We start from the raw sequence: 16,615 nt of genomic DNA, 5'->3' as shown, positions 1-16,615 counted from the left end.
CAGTGTTCTGAGTTGTTAGCAGTGCTTCATTAATGTGCTCCACATACTGTTGCTTTGCTTTCTTGTTAAATGTTTTGTATAACTAGTCTTTCATATTACTTTATAGGTCTTTTCTCCTTCAAGATGGGGTTGTCTGTTAGCTAAGTTGACTCCTGGTGGCTTGTGATGATGGTATCAAAGGCACCTTTTAAATATAGATCAGCTGTAATTGCACTTATGCCTATATCCCAACTCTTAATACTGGTTTAAATTCAAGGGAAGTGACTTTTTAAACAGTCAAAGACTTATTTTACTTAAATTCTCTGAGTTACTCAAATGGAAAGTGCATGGAGGATTTCCATAAATAATATTCACCAGTGTCACGGAAGTGTGTGTGTATATATGTATATATATTTCTGAAATACATTGTTCTGTTTCATAGCAAGAAATGTATTTGAATTGCTCACTTAAATGCTTTAGAAGTGCTGCAGGGAATGTGGTTTGGTTTGTGGCAACCTTCTGTGATTTAGACATAGATTCATTGAAAATTGTTTAGATTTTAATTGAATACAGGCAATTTTGCTGCATATTGCTTAGCTTGCTGACACAGGTTGATCTGTAGGAGCATCTGCCAAGTGGATACTTCCATAACAAGAAAGTAAGCTGGTATCAGATGCCTTGCAGAATGAATGATGCTTCAGGTTTCATTTAACAAGGGAACAAACTGAGAGTTGCTTAAACCTCACCACTGTAAGGAAGCCGTTGTCATGTTAGTGTAAATGTGCTGAACCCAATACAAAGTCAGTGCAGTCTCAAAAGTATATAGTGACAACCAAGTAATTTCTGTCTGTGGATGAGCTACCAAATTTTATTCTTGGTACAGCAAGATCCATTTATTTGGGAGTATTTTCCTACTGTTGTGCATATTGAAATAATTTAACAGAAACACTGAAGTTGCTTACCTTTTAAGCATCTATTGACTCGGAGCATGAACTCTATGCTTAGTAAAATACAAAGCTAACACAAGCATAGTGTCTACCATTGCAGTAGTAATCCCAATTCTTTATTTGGGCAATAAGTGTAACTGCGTTATGCAGTTTAGCATAAATTTAGCATTTATGTGATTTAGGTTAAACCTTGCCATGTTTCACTGGTATGTGTAGGTATAGGTTATTCTGTCTTTGAAGACCTGAGGCTCTGAGCTTATGGTAGGAATCAGTAGCAAAACCATGGAATTCAGTGTGTTTGCAAAGAATATTGCTTTAGCCTTTGTAAATTAAAAGGGCGCTTTCCTTTGTTACTTCTTACTCAGTGGATCGTAGTCCTTTATATGACTCTGCAAATGCTGCCTTATATTTGTTTCTAAGTGCAGATTTTAGACTTCAGATGCTGAATAGAAAGAATTAGATTTTTAATGACTTTAAAAAAACCAAACCATACATTGATGTTTTAATTTCTTGTTTGTATTTCCAGTATTAAACGTTGTTTGAAATAACTTTATGAAGAATTATAAAAATACCTCAGTGTTGGTGGCGATGATTTAAAATGGCAATGCTACTTATATGTGTTCTGAATGCTGAGATCTAATTAAATGCTGAGTCTTCTTCATGGTCTTCACATTTTCTCAGCCTGTGCATCTTTGGATGCTCTTGAGTTATTAGAAAACCTGTGTTATGATAAATCCATTCTCTGGCTATTACAGCTCTGCTAAGTCTTAAAATTATTCCCTGCTAAAAACTTATTTTCTGTGCTTATCTACATTCCACATCAGCAAATCCTTTTGTAAGTACTTTGATGTGATTATTCTGAAACAGCAAGTTCTTACCCCCTGTTTTCTCTCCTAGGCATCCCAAACCTTTGAGTTAGAGGTGGTATAGTACTGTCAGTGCAATATGAAGAGTGAATGTTTAAATCTTGTATTTATTCTAATTTCTTGGTAGTTCCCAATACGCTGGTTGGTTGCAAAACCAGCAGTAATCTGTTGCACAAGAAATCAGACATCTGTTTGTCAAGGGGAAGCATTTCCCCAACAGGACAGTCTTAGTTACTGCCTCGGAGAGGACTGCAGCAGAAAGGGCAGTTCTGAAGAGTAAATGCAAAATGAAACCAAAGCTATTTTCACACCCTTGAGTGTCCTCAGGAATCTGAAAGTCTGCACTGTTAAGGTGTATGAATGGTATGTCCAGGTCTTGTTTGCATGAATTATATTCTACTTATAGTTTGATTTTTCTCTTCTTTAGTATAATGCTTCACCACAGCAGCAGAGAGATATAATAAAGAGTAGGAGTCTGGACAGGAGGCTACAGGAACCAATAGTTTTAACAAAATGGAGGCACAGCACAATTGTGTTGGACACCAACGATAAGGTAGGAGCAAGTTAAACAGCGTGCTGGAATATCAGCTCTTTCTGATGTGTATAGTTTTTAACAGAAATGAGTATGCATGAATTTCTGAAAGCTCATTTTTCTCATATTCTGTTGTATCATTGTGTATAACATTCAGCGAAACCAAGGGCTGTTTGATAACTTTACTACGGTTACTTTGTGAGTAGTAGCTCTCTGGATATCTTTGAAGTGCTTTCACTAGTGTTCATGGTTTGGCATACACAGCCATTTTACTTATAGTTGGGCATTTCCTCATTCAGTTTAAGCTATGGAGTATAATTAGGGTTTGAATTCAAGAATTGGGGATATAGGTGAGGTTCTCATGTAAGGTATAGTGATATTTCATGCCTGAATGTTTTAATTGTGGGAAACACCAAGTAGGAATACACTTGAAAGATTGCAGATGATTAATTGAAATATTCATAGAACTGAAATGAAAGTTGCACTTAAGTAAAAATTATACTTTAAAAATAGTAGTATTATATAGTGGATTTATCCCTTTAATGACTGTTCCATTGATCTCACAGAATGGTAGGGGTGGAAGGGACCCCTGGAGATCATCTTGTCCAACCCCCTTGCTTGAGCAGGCACACCCAGAGCAGGGGGCACAGGAACGTGTCCAGGTGGGTTTTGAATGTCTCCAGGGAAGGAGACACTACAACCCCTCTGGGCAGCCTGTGCCACTGCTCTGGCACCCTCACAGGAAAGAAGTTTTTTCTTATTTGCACTGTAATATCTCAAGTAAAGAGGAAAAGTTGTGCGTGGTCACAGCAGGGTTGTAATATTGTTACTGGAGGACAGAGGGCAGTACAGAAAGTGCTGAAATGCTGGGCTTTGATCCTCCTGGGCTGAGTTGGGAGTTTAGTCTGAAAAACGCTGTGGGTCAGTAACAGCAAAAGCTGTTTACTGCCTGTTCTTAGTGCATGTTCTTGGTAGCCTGTTTTGGGCTGTTCAGTAACAGATGCTGTTTAGGCCAACAAGGAGACAGAGCCTCTTCCTTGCTCTCCCTCTGCCCGTCTGTCTGTGGTTTGATTGTTTTTTGTTTGTTTGTTTTTTTTTTTCTTGTTTGATTTTGTTTTGTTCCAGCCACCCCTGCTTGTTTTGGGACATTCTGCCTGTGGGTGAGGAGAGGTTGATGTGGGCTGAGTGGGGAGGAACTGAAATGGGTATTGTAGGGTGCTGACTCGCTGGTTTTTTGTAACTTCACAGCAGTCTGTCCCAAGAGGAAAGCCTGTAAGTGGACCTGCGTAATGGCAGATGTCAAAGACAAACTTAAATGGTCAAAACACGGTAGTTGTAATGAAAATGGATCTGCTGCCCAGAATGTTACTTGCTTGACCTGTCGTTCCATTACGCTTTAATGGCTTTCCTCATTATTATGGAGTATAGGAGAGTAGGTTGTCATGAGTTGACTTAGTTCTTCAGAACAGGATTTATTTGATTTGATCTTAAGCTTTTGAGCTGTCAGTTTAGAATATATAATACGTGGTGCTGAGGAGGCAGTGGACTTTGCTTGGCTGGAGACTTTGCACCTGTACACATTAGTTTAGCTCAAGCGATTCTGAGGTCCCTCTACCGCTCCTTTCCTCTCCTGACTCCTTTTTATACATCCTTCTGTACTGAGTATGTTGTGGCACTGCATGAGATGGCCTAGACAGAGTCCTGATAAATCAAAGCTGAGTGGATACTTCTAGCCTCACGTGCAGTTTACACTTCACAGATATGAACAGTTCTGTTGGAGGTCGCTTAAAGTTTTGGCCTCACTTTTAAAGGAAGACACATCTCTTTATTTTTTGGTGTAAGATTTACTTCTGTGTTGGAATGACCTTGATGTAGTGCTGCACTGAACGAAGAAGCTTTTGTAAAACATTGAATAAGGGAAACTGTTTACTTGTCTTCAAGACTCAGGGTCCAAATACCAAGACCTTAAACCTAGTGAAGGAAGCATGCAAATGTACATACGTCTAGTGTAGTAACCACTGTTAACTACAGTTAGCATGGCATATATGAGCCATACTTGTAAAGTCTAAGTCAGTGGCTTAAAGTTCTTTTGACAGCTTCAAAACACACAGGCAGCATGTTAATGCTGAGGAGACTGTATAGTTCATATAAAGCACAATGTTAACGCTTTGAGAAAATTAAAAATGTGTAGTGGAGCAATAAATTAGTGTTTTGTGGAAAAAACAAATCTTGTTTAGTGCATTGATGCACCCATTTTATTACCACTGGCATGCACACTGTTACATATACTGCCTTAAATTAGTATGTGAAAGGGAATAGATCGTGACCACAAATACTAGATTTCTTGTTCCAGAGCTGCTTAGCATATGAAAGCTGTCTCAAATTCAGAATGAAATAGAATTAGAAAGAACTGATATTTAGCTGGATAGGCACATCAACCCCAAATTAGCTTTTTAGCTGACTCCTAGGGAAGCTATTTTCTTTTTATTTTCCTTATTTGTTTTTCCTGGAAAAACAACACAACTCAATTCTATGAAAACAGGCCAGTCAAAAGAGCGCCTGAAATGTGTCAGAGTGAAAGTATGGGTTGCCATGGCTGACAAGAATTTGATAGTATCAAATGTACTTGTTAACTGTTTATTGGCTGTGGCACAGATCTGTGTGTAGCCATCAGCTAAAAAATTTGGTAAGCAGAGGGGGGAAAAAAACCTTCCAGGGAGGGACAACATTGATTTCCTTAATGTGATCATCCTGGGCACCCCACCCCCCCGGATATCTGAAAACATGGAACATCTAGGCTATTAAGACTGTTAATGCTAATATTCTCTGTTATTATGCTCCTAAAAGAACTAGTGGACCACTTCTGTGGGTAGATTTGCAAGTGGATCTTACAGCACGTGTGTGCAGAGTGTTATGTAATGCTGGAAAAGCAAACTGAATTTGGGAGAGCTGACAAGGGAATTAAAGAGAGGGAGGGGAAGTAATGTGGTAACAGTAACAGAGAACAAGTGATGTTTTTCTAATGTTTGGAATTCTTTACCAGATTTTTAAGCGGTGTATTTGTGCAAAGCAATCATTACTTCAGAGGAAATGCACATGCCTTTTTTGTTCTAGATGGGCAATTTTTCTAGTTTTCAGAGATCTAGTACTTTCTTCTTTAGATCCATAGTTAACGTCTAGCTTAAAACAAAAATCTGAATCTCTATAAATTTTCAGTGCTTGATTATAAGGAAACTAATGAACCTGACTCACAAATGGATAGAGCTGGTATATGCTTTTCCACATGTATAACAATTTATTTTACTAATCTTATATTTACTAACCCCACAGAGACATAATCTATTCTTTAAAATCTTGGTATTTATTATATGATGCCCTGTAATAAGTTAGTATTATACATGTGCTTCATAATTCATAATTCAATAGAAATGTCGTACAAAAAATCTGCCCCTTAATAAGGATGAAAGCGTTGCTTTACGCTGATACAGTATGTATTGATATTTTTTTCAAATGGATGCGTGCTATTAACCCAATTTGTGTTGTCTGTAAATCTTGTCAGAACACTGTTTAAGCTGGTTTGTAATATAACTGAGAACATCATGAATGCTTAAAGTACTTTTTTTGTAATGTTCAAGTGTGTATAAATAAAGTGGCTTTAGGGTTAAAAAAAATAAAAGAATTGTAAGGAAGGTAATAACTTACGTTGCGTATTTGAATTTTATAGGAATCATCAACTGCTTCTAAGGCCAGTTTTCCTGAAAATGAGTCCTCTCCTTCTTCACCAAAGCATCAAGCCACAGTCAGTATGCAAAGTGTTTAAATAGATAAGTAGATGTTGTAGCAACTGGGCTATTCATGATTAGAGAATTGAGGGTAAGCCTGCTTGTATTGAGAAAAATAATGGGATAAAAGTATTTGAAGGCTTTACATTTTAAAAAGGATGCATTGCATCCAGCTGTGTTTTCAGAAAAAATGTAAATGTCTTTGGTTAAATACTATTTGGCGATAGGAGATTAAGTTAAAAATTCACTGTGCAATAAAGTTATGATAAATTATGTAGAACTCGGTTTACTTCCTCCAACAGTCATGTCTTCTCACCTAGCAACTTGGAAGGTAAATGCAGAACCAAAATCCCCCTCTCCACAGAACCTCTCGCTGTCAGTAATCAGTAATAGTCTGTCGTATTCGATATCATTATTTTTTACTTGTCTTTGAGTCTCCTTGAAAAGACATAGAGGACCTGGCATAAATAAACTGTCTTTTTGATTTAGTAGAATAACTGCTGGGAAGAAAACTTGTTAAACTCGTTATGAATGTTTAACAGATTTTTTCTTTTTTCCTTCAGATTATATTTTAAATGTGATCATTGTTTTTAAATAGTAGGAAATAAGTTTTTAAAAATGAAGATTTTATCTTTTTAATTTTGGAACTGTACTACAATAACATTGAAATATGTGCTGTGATCAATTTTAGCAGCCCTTTTGTAGGTAGCTCAGGGCATTAAAGGCACAACTTCTCCTGTTTCATTCTTACTCTGCATACAGAGGAGTAATTCTCTGGGTTATGCATGTAGATTAATTCTTAGAACTCTTCAAACAGTTTTCCACAATAAAATAAACAGTGTTTATTAAGCAAGCATAGCTGATAGCCTTAGACATAAGCAATTATTGCTGCGTGTATTCTAATTTCTTGAAATGTGGTTCAGATCTTGAATCATTAAAATTCTACTTTGTAGAACAACTTACTGCTGCTTTATCTAATAGAAAAAAATCTTTATTTTCTTTAGCTGTCCCGTGGGATTTAAATATTACAAAGAAAGCTGGTGAATTTTTCTGTATTTCGATCCTTAACTTGCTTTCCACTTCCTTTTCCCTGATTACAGCAATTTTCCCATTAGTACCCCCTAGTGTTGCTGCTAAGTAGGGCATTGTGATATTTCTGAATAATTCTTTGGAATGTTCCCACTGGTTCCACCATGAGTAATTTATTAAGATTTATTTGAGCAAGGGGGCATGGATTGCTCAGTCACTATGAAAGATGGTGACAGGCAGTTCCACCAACTAAAGCCAAAGGTTTGTTAAAAGGGTGTAATGAATGGGACTGTTAGGTGGTCTGCATGGATCACAAAAAGTGATCTAAAGAACGTGCTGATTTCTTTGGGAGGGAGCTGTGGGCATGGGGGAGGGAAGTGCCTCATTTCTTTATTGAAAATATAAATTTTAGAAATTTTAGAAAATAATGTATATATCACTGGCTTGGGAAAGCATTCCAGCCAATGGAGATATTGGAGTAAGAGTAGCAGTTACCATTGGACTGAAATAACATCTGAACCACCAGCTAAACACCATTATCCTTGAAAACATGTCTTTTGTATTTTATGTCCTCTGCTTGACGCATGCAGGTAAAATTTTGAATGTTCATGAAAACCAGATCTGTGTCTTTGCTAAGAGTATTGTCACAGTATTCTAGCAAAAAAAATTTCTCTTTGATACTGTGTTTTACAGTTATGGTCCACTTAAATTTGAGATTTAGAGGAGAATGCTGGAGAGGATATATCTTCTGTTTTCACTGGATCTAGAATTGAGGACATTTTTGTTATGATAAAACTAATTTGGATTCTTTCCCTAGTTGATTATTTCAACTAATAGCTTCATTCTTAAATTAAGAACTGTTACAAGCTGTTACAGAAAAAGGAATTGATTAAAAAAATAATTTAACACTCCTTTAGCACCATTCACTGGTAGGACAAGGCTGGGGTGACAGGAGAGAATGATAGAATTTGTTACCTCATCTTCAGAGTCACAAATGATATAGATTAATGATTTTCCTTTCTATCCCAGAATATTTTTTCAAACATTCCTTTATATTTTAGTATTTTTGCATAGAAACTAGAAATATTCATTCCAAATATTTGAAACTTGCAAATACTCTTCTTATTCAGTGGTATTTTTTTCCACTGGTCACTGACTGATCTCCAAATTTGTACAGAGGCATACCAATATAAATGATTTTCATCAGCAAGACATAACTAAGTAGTTTAAAATTCTAATATTTTGCTTGGGGATAAGAAGAAATAGGACATCAAAGAAATGTTTCACTCATCTGTTTTTGAAATGAATATATTAATACTTTTATGCATTTCAACCATGTTTTATTTAAAATACGCAATTATGTTAAAATAACTTGGAGGAATTTTGTCAGAATTTAGGCTGTTTGTCAGCCATTTCCTTTTTAGGTAAAGGACACAAACACAAATGTACTATTACACAAATCATAAATTTATGTTTAAAATTTCCACTGTCTGGTACCACAAATGATTTAGTTCGGCTTGTCCAAAGAACTGGGCCTTGAAGGAGGAAAGGTTTTTACCCTCTGACTGGCAATGAGTACTTTCCCAGAGGGATTTTGATTTTGCTGATTTCTGCATATTTAATTATACTTATGATAGTTTCTTGAAGTTATAACATGGGCAAAGATGGCTCATAGCCAGAAATTGATTATTTGGGGGATTGAATTCAGTGCTGTGATGGCAATAGGAGCGGATTTTCTTACATATTTGTTATGTCTTACTCTATCTTACAGGGTCAAGAGAAGTATGGGTCGTTAAATGTGACAAAAATTACAGAAAATGGGAAGAAAGTTCGGTAAGTCTTGGACGTGTAGAAGTACATATGTGTAAGGGTTTGCATAAGGTATCTGACTTCTCTGTTAGGATACCATACTGTGTTTTACAATTTCTTACTTTTTGTCTGGATTTGCCTTAGAGGTTTTCCTGTAGGACACAGTGTTTCCTTATCCCAAAGTATGTGTTTCTGCCAGTAAGCCTAAAGATAATGGACTTCAGAGAGCCAGACACTCATGTATGCCAGGGCTCCACACAGGGCAGTGATTTCATGAAGTTGTACTGACGAGAGACAGCTTTTTAAAATGGGATTGATTGATTTATTTAGGAGAAAATCTGTATAGGTTGTTGCCTGTCTTGTGCCTTGAACAGAATCGGTATAAGAGGGGCTTTCAGACATTCACTTTGTCTCCTTTAATTTCCAAAGAGTGTGTGTGTTGTGCTCCCTAATTCTTCCTTCACTCTACTTGTGAAGGGTTTGAAGCAGAAAGTATCACCCAGCATCGGTCTCCCTGTAGGTGATTAATATCCTCATTTCTAACTTCCTTCCTCTGCCTCACAGGCATGCATTAACATTATAAATCATAATGTATAGTCAAGTAATGCTGTCTAACTTATATTTCTGTTTTTTTGCAAAGAGTCAGTGTTAAATACTGCATGAGCGTGGCACATCCTCAGATTTAATTTAGGTTTACTTTACTTTCTTAACTTTTTTTTTTTCCCCATTTAATCTTTTAGGTCTAATACTGTGTTATATCTAGTTCGGTGTTTTCCAGACTTTTGATACCTAAAGCATGCTTTTCCTGAGGATTAAATAGTCAGCACCCAGCTGATACTCCAGAGCCACCCTGACCTAGTCCAGTGCAGCTGAGCAGCACATATGACTCCCAGTTTGGTTCCTCAGAGCTGCTCCTGAGAGCTTGGTAGGAAAGGGTGGACAGTGGCTCATGTAAGGTGCTTCTGGGAGAGTATACTCTCACCATTTATGTTGCATCTGTTGGAATCATTGATCTGGATTGCTGGGCTGCTGCACAGAAAGATGCAACATGGCCATCCTGTCACTTTGAGTGCTGTTGAATAATAATTCACGTTTAGGCAATGGGAATAGATTGCCAGGACTTGTCAAGACTTTTATTTTTTTTAACCTCAGGAGGACAGGTACTCAGGCTTAAAAAAATTTGTCAGGCAGCTGGAACAACCCATTTGTTCTTTCTCTACATTTTTCAGACATGTAGCAAATATTTTATTGCCAGTGTAAGTGAGTTTGTTACATAAATGTGGGACACTTGCATCCCAGTTCATGTGATCAACCAGTTTTAGAAATATGCAGTAATTTGGCATGATGCCAATCTCCTAAGTACACAGTAGGCTGAGTGTTCTAGATTAGCCCCTTTGAAATTATAATTGTATGGTGTTTCTTCTGGTGAACTGCTTCCACTCCTAATTAGCTTTGTTTGATTTAGATTTTGATGGTCAGGCTGGGACTGTTAACATACGTTCCCTTCTACAAATTTGATAGCAGTTAAGACTTACTGATGGCACTAATGACCGTATGTATGGTTAAGTATATTAACATGCAGGTCAGCTGGGCAACAATGATTGACAGTTTAAATATCTGCTTTCAAAGTTAATTTATTTTACATTTGTTTACAAATACTTACAGAAAGAATTGGATGTCGTCATGGACAGTGTTACAAGGTTCATCACTGCTGTTCACTAAAACCCAAGGAAGTGGAACTGGCTGGGTAAGCTCAGGAACAATCCCTGCCCTCATTTAAGTGTTAATCACATAAAACACAGTAAAGCAAAGCCCTCTTACTTGTAGGGCTTAAATACTGATATGCATGCATAATTTAGAGAAAAATGAGTGTGTGTAAGTTAGTGGGGAAAACAGTGTAATGTAACAGTTATGATGTAGAATGAGAAGAAAACCAGTTGTATTTTCTTATATTTCAGAAACATTTTTTAAATTTGATAAGTAAGAAGCTGATAGAGAGGTATTCAAGTGCCCTGTAAGCTTGGTGTTTTTGCTCCAGGCCAAATATTTTTTGTGTTCCTTACCATTGTGTTTGTCTAAAGAGTTTGTTTTATTATTCTTGGATATTTTTTTCATAAATTCCTGGTAATTTTGAATGTGATACATAAAATAGTCTGAAACTTTGTTGTGTTGGACTATTTGAATAATGTAGTATTGTTGCCCTATCATTTAGTCTTCGCCTTGCTTGACTCCATGTTTTGTTTATCTGCATAGTACATGACAAGTATTTGTATCTGTTTTGATGTCTGGAGACCTAAAGAGAAGCATCACACTGACTATTATGATTATTCAATTTTTATATAATCTCTAGTTTAATAGCACTATAATGAAATTGGCTATATTTATCCAACTGCATTCCAATATTAGGTATAGAAATGATTCTTTATGGCTTGCTTACCTACTTTTGCAGGTCTGACTTTAAACTGTGTGGATCTCCTGTAATAACTAAAGAGAGGTCAGATTCAGTATTTGTTATTCCAGTGTATTATCATGCAAATTCCAGCAAAATTGCATCTTACAGATCTGTGCTATCTTGCTGTGCTTTGCTGATCTTTCCACTTGGCTCACTTTCTCCTGCTGCGCTTCTTTTTGGATAGTGAATTGGTATCGACAATTCTTCTCTAAAGCATTGAGTTCATCTCAGAGCTGTAAACATAATTTTTTTGCCTTTCTATTGCTGTAGAAGGGGTGGTTGGAAAAAAATGGGTGAGGACAGATAAATAACAACCTTTGGTGTAGAAGAGAGTGGAGAGATTCAAGTTGGGCAAGATGGTCAAGCAGAAGGAAGAGGGAACTGAAGGGAAAACAATAAAGATTAAAGGCATGAGATAAGGTAAATTACAGTGTCTGGTAGGAAGTAGACCTGGTGACCTAAGGAGGTCTGCCCACATCGTATGTGGGGAGGGGAGGAGAATGTGATGCGCATCAGAGACAAAGCACAGAAAAAAGAATAGAAACACGTATATATCAGAAAGTTATTGATTTTTCCACCTGGAGACATTGGGACACTAGATAAATATAATTACGATTACTCATCAGTGAGAAAAATATTTCCAATAAGAAAATGAACAGAACTTGTGAATTTTTTTAATAGAACTTTTATAACAAAGTACGTTGAAGAAATATTGAAGAAGCTTAAAAGGTGAGATTTGAAGCAGGAAGTACTGGGATTTGGAAGGTTTTAAAACTCATTCCCTTACCTTCCGTCATGCCCTTCAGTCGTTGTGTGTTGTTTAGTCAAATTTGATTTCATCACCCTACTTCATAAAATGGGAAATACCTAGCCATTCTGAGGTGAGGTTTGATATTTAGTCTCAGTACACAAAGAATACTATTATTTTTACAGCACACTAATATTAATGATGGAAACTGGTAACTTTTACAATTTCCTTTTATAGCTGAGAACCAAAACGTACTTTAATTTTATAGGTATAAATATACATGTTTGTAAAGTAAAACATTTTGCCTGAGTAAGTGATCAAGTTCCAAAAACTTGATTACAGCTACAAATATTCTTAAACCAAATGTAGCTGTAGATCAAAAAAACATTATTTTAACTATAAGTTGATATCATTAAAACACACGGTGCTAAACTAAGATACTGTTTATGAACGTGTGATATGGTTATGAGTGAATGTGCACCCAAATGAATTATCCATAAAAGACAATCATGCAACTCCGCTTAGGGATACTAGTGTAAGTTATGTTACACCTTCCAAATACAGTCACTTGGGGGGGAAAGGCGTAAATCGTTTTGATAATTTAAGTGGAGCAAAGGTACCATAGTCAAATATATTTCTGTGGGAGACTGTCAGGTATGTGTACTGTGAAGTATTGAAGTAGGGTCAGCAAAATAAATATCAACAGTAGGAACAGAATAAAGTGAAGCTCGAAATATTAAGGGAGAACGGCCTTCAAGGACTTTGTGTTGTATACCTGCATACTTGCAGTTGGCTTTGTAAATATGTAATTAAATATTCAGCACACTTTCTCTTTGCTCTCTGTAGGAAATTTTTTAAATGGGTGTTAAAAATTCCACCTCACCTCTCAAACTTCGACCCGTATCGGTATTTTAATACGGTGAAGTCAGGTCTAACAGTTTGACATATAAGAATTAAATTTCGTCATCTTATCAGAAGAATATTTGTTTAGCATTTATCTAGTGATTGATATAACCATATCCTTTTTTGTGCATTGTTTTGTGACTTCATCACTTTTCTTCCTTTTTCTCATCAAGTCATTTTGCCAAGGGGGCTCAATTCCTGAGCTCTTGCTCTCGCTGCTTTCTTCTTGGAAAAATGCTCTCAGTCGTCGACCTGCTGTCACCTATGTAAACTCTGACCAAGTTTCAACTATCACTGTATGTGTTCTTGTTGCATGCCTCTTGTCACTGTAAGGCTATTTGCCACTAATCTTGAAAGTAAATTTGAATTTTTCCAAGGTTTAAGTTTTGTCACTTCATGTAACATCTTATGTATCCTGTTTGCTGTTTTCTGAAAGTCATCCAAGGAGCTAACACAAGTGTATTGCAATAATCCTGTAATTGCTCTAACGGAACAAAGTAGAAAGAGTGTCTGGTTCATCAGTGCCAGAATTATAATCCTGGATTTGCCTACTACTGGAACCACTAGTGTCTTGACTAATAAGCAGCATGATATGGTCATTTTTTTAACAGACATTTTATGTCTAATTCTTTCTAACACAGCTAATTCAGTATGTTTGTAAGGTACCTATGATGCTATTGATGCAATGATATACATGTTGTTAGTTAATTCTATCTGTAATTGGAATACTCAAAATGTAAATATTACACATAAAAAGCTGAAAGGAAAAGAGCTAAGGATGTTCTGGTTTAATGCCACATACAGAAAGCTGATGTAGATTTGTAGGACTCCTTATATGTATTTTAAGCATCTATAGTTAGTCATGTTTCAAAGTGTAGATGCCGAGCATAGAAGCGCTGCTTATCAGAAACTGATAAAATGTTGGTAGCTAATATGGTAGTTTGTTGCTCAAGATGGATGAGGAAGAATTCAGATATGATACTAGTGTTAGACAAAACAAACAGGCTTGACTGGTTGTATAATTGTTTTTTAATATCACTTTCTCAGCTCTCTTACCAGAATCAAACTAAAGCTTTCGTAGAAAAAAAAATATGCTGAAGGCATTAAAAGCAATGTTTCAATAATTTGACTTCCTGAGGATTTTAAAGTGTTGGTGATGTTTAAAACTATTTGGTATCTTGGCTTCTGTTTCCTGAAGAGTGGAGAGTGAGCTATATGTTTTGAGTTTGGTTAAGACTCCTGTGACTTCTAGAATGGCTGTTTTGATGACCAGTACCTTCCTCCCCGTATGCAGGAGTGACTGTAGCCGTATTCAATTAACCTTGTGCTAAAAACGATGTAACTGCCTTTTCTGTATCAGTCAAATTCATTGCTATGTACATGGAAGCTTGAAACAGATAATTCGTGCATGGTTTGGTATCCTTTTAAAATGGAAATTTAGATTTTCAGGTGTTAAAGGGAGGTGTTTCTCAAGTTTTGGTGTGAATGAGTTGTAATAGCTATTGCCAGATTTTAACAATGGGGCTTCATAAAACACAGCAAACGGTAACTACTGTTAACCTTCTGTAGCAGGCACATGTCCTCAATGTTAAGTATAGTGGTGGTAAACTAAAAGTGGATAAACTTCTCAAACATTAAGGAAATAAATGCTCTTCAAGGTTCATCTGGGCAAACTCTTGTGTACTGTGTTGTACCACTGTATTTATAACCAATGGTGTTATATGTACACATTACTACAGTTCATCAGTATTGCACAGCTTACTATACAGGAGCTCGGATAGTTTTCATTATAATTATTTGGAATGTGAATACTCTTATCAGAGTCTGGCTTCAAAACCTTCCATCACTTTGCTATGACAATAAAGAATATCTTTATATTTTTCCTTTTTTGTTAAAACTCTTAAGTTCTGAAGCTCCCTTACCAGCCACAAAGGAGCGTCTGTCCCCTCAGCTCTTTTTCTGCAGTCCACGTGCGGGTGAGGAGGACTTGGGATTAGAACATTCTACCCAACTCTAATTTAAACAGAATTATGAGAACAGGAGGTGTCATTTCTACATCCAAAGTCTTCCCACAAATAGCATCTAGTTCTGTTTCAAAAAAATACTGCAACATATCACAATACAAACTGTGGTGCTTGTCCTGTGGAGGCTTCCAGGACTTGGAGGAAAGTCCTGAAAAGGCCTTCTATTTATTGATGCCGGCACACGTCTTGAAGGCAGTCCTTAAGCTAAATGGCATCTACTATGTCTGAACTAAACACCCCCACCCATTCTTTAGAAAAAGTAGAGGTTACCTCTGCCATAGAAATATCACAAGCACATCCCATGACTATACTTTTTTCCTAGAAAAAGCTGTCAGAAGTGACTGTAGGACAGCTTCATATCTAGGACGGCTGGCAGTGCCATGTATAGATCTCTCCCTCTTTCTGTCTCACAATGCTGTCCTTTCTAAACTTCCTAGGCAGCTCAAAAGAGACATCCAGTAAGGCTAAGGTGTCTGCTCAGTAAGAATTGAATTTATCCTGACTAGTGCTGGCTTGGCAGTGCACTCTGTTTTGAGAAAGCAGACTTTGTGTCTAGGTGGCAGCAGATGCTAAAGGAAAAGGTTTTCTTTTTACTGCTCCCAACAAAACCTACATGCTTTCAGTATGGTTCAGTTGCCTTTAGCTAACCTTTCCATGCAGAGCATCTGAGCACCCCTGTGCAGGACTTGCTCCTGGAAGCTTTCAAGGAGGGAAATAGCTGCTGGCATCTTGATTTCATACACCCAGGAGCAGAAAAGAACCTTGACAGGAAAGCTCATAGGAGAGACTGAATGCTTAAACTTAATGTCAATGTTCAAGGAAATTCTAAGTTTATGATAAGTATGTAATACATTGGTATATCAGAGGAGCTTTGCAGAGAGGCTGGTTTTTCTGCATGGGTTTCCCCATCCTTGGATCTCACACAGCGGTTTGGGCACTGCTTGTGTGAAGGCGCTGGGGAAGATGACATTTTTCCCCTCTGAGAAATTTAGCTTCTGGTTTTTGGTTTGTTCTGTGCTTCTCTGAAATGCTGAAGGGAGTCAGGCCAAAAATATGGGTAGGGTGCAAAGGTGTTTGAGGTAGTACTGTGATATATCAGGTGGGGGGGTCCAGCAAGATAATGTATTGCCTGGCTCTCCTTTTCGTCAGAGTAGCAGTGACTGTTAACATTTTTGGTTGTTTTTGTTTGATTTTGTCTGTAGCAGGTCATCTCCTGTGCTTCTTGGTATCATATGGGTGGTGTTTTTAATGAATCCCCTCTGATCCTGCAGAGGACGTTGGCACTAGTCTGTCCCCTCCAGTGCCAAACTATAAATTGATCTTCCCACCCTGCCCCCAACACACAGCAAGATTGTTCTAGGCTGCCAGTTAGTGTGTGGCTGGGACACTTTGGTTGTATGTGCAGCAGTTATGTGAATCTCTTAGCTGCTGCTTCGTAGCTGCCCACAGCTGCAGGAGGCATAATGGCTCGGAGATCGTTCTGGTGCCTGTGGACGCCACTGATGAGCTGGGCCTCTCTCAAAAGCTCTACTATAGATAATAAG

The 16,615-nt window shown here is 37.2% G+C and overlaps 1 protein-coding gene across 4 annotated transcripts in view; it reads left to right on the top strand.

Annotated features, from left to right (window-relative positions):
* Positions 1-16,615, top strand: part of ARHGAP12 (Rho GTPase activating protein 12) — an 80,636-nt gene that overhangs the window by 48,842 nt on the left and 15,179 nt on the right. For 2 of the 4 annotated variants that reach the window (XM_064444919.1, XM_064444920.1), the window contains exons 6-10: positions 2,220-2,345; positions 6,049-6,123; positions 8,907-8,968; positions 10,610-10,691; positions 13,221-13,343. In XM_064444919.1, coding sequence (XP_064300989.1) covers positions 2,220-2,345; positions 6,049-6,123; positions 8,907-8,968; positions 10,610-10,691; positions 13,221-13,343 — 468 coding nt within the window. The remainder of the gene's footprint in view (positions 1-2,219; positions 2,346-6,048; positions 6,124-8,906; positions 8,969-10,609; positions 10,692-13,220; positions 13,344-16,615) is intronic. The other 2 variants (XM_064444921.1, XM_064444918.1) reach the window with 1 other exon arrangement.

This window comes from Phalacrocorax carbo, chromosome 2, assembly GCF_963921805.1.
Source record: "Phalacrocorax carbo chromosome 2, bPhaCar2.1, whole genome shotgun sequence".
NCBI classification, from domain to species: domain Eukaryota; kingdom Metazoa; phylum Chordata; class Aves; order Suliformes; family Phalacrocoracidae; genus Phalacrocorax; species Phalacrocorax carbo.
Note: the sequence above shows the minus strand (reverse complement) of the source record. Positions and strands in the feature narration are given on the sequence as shown.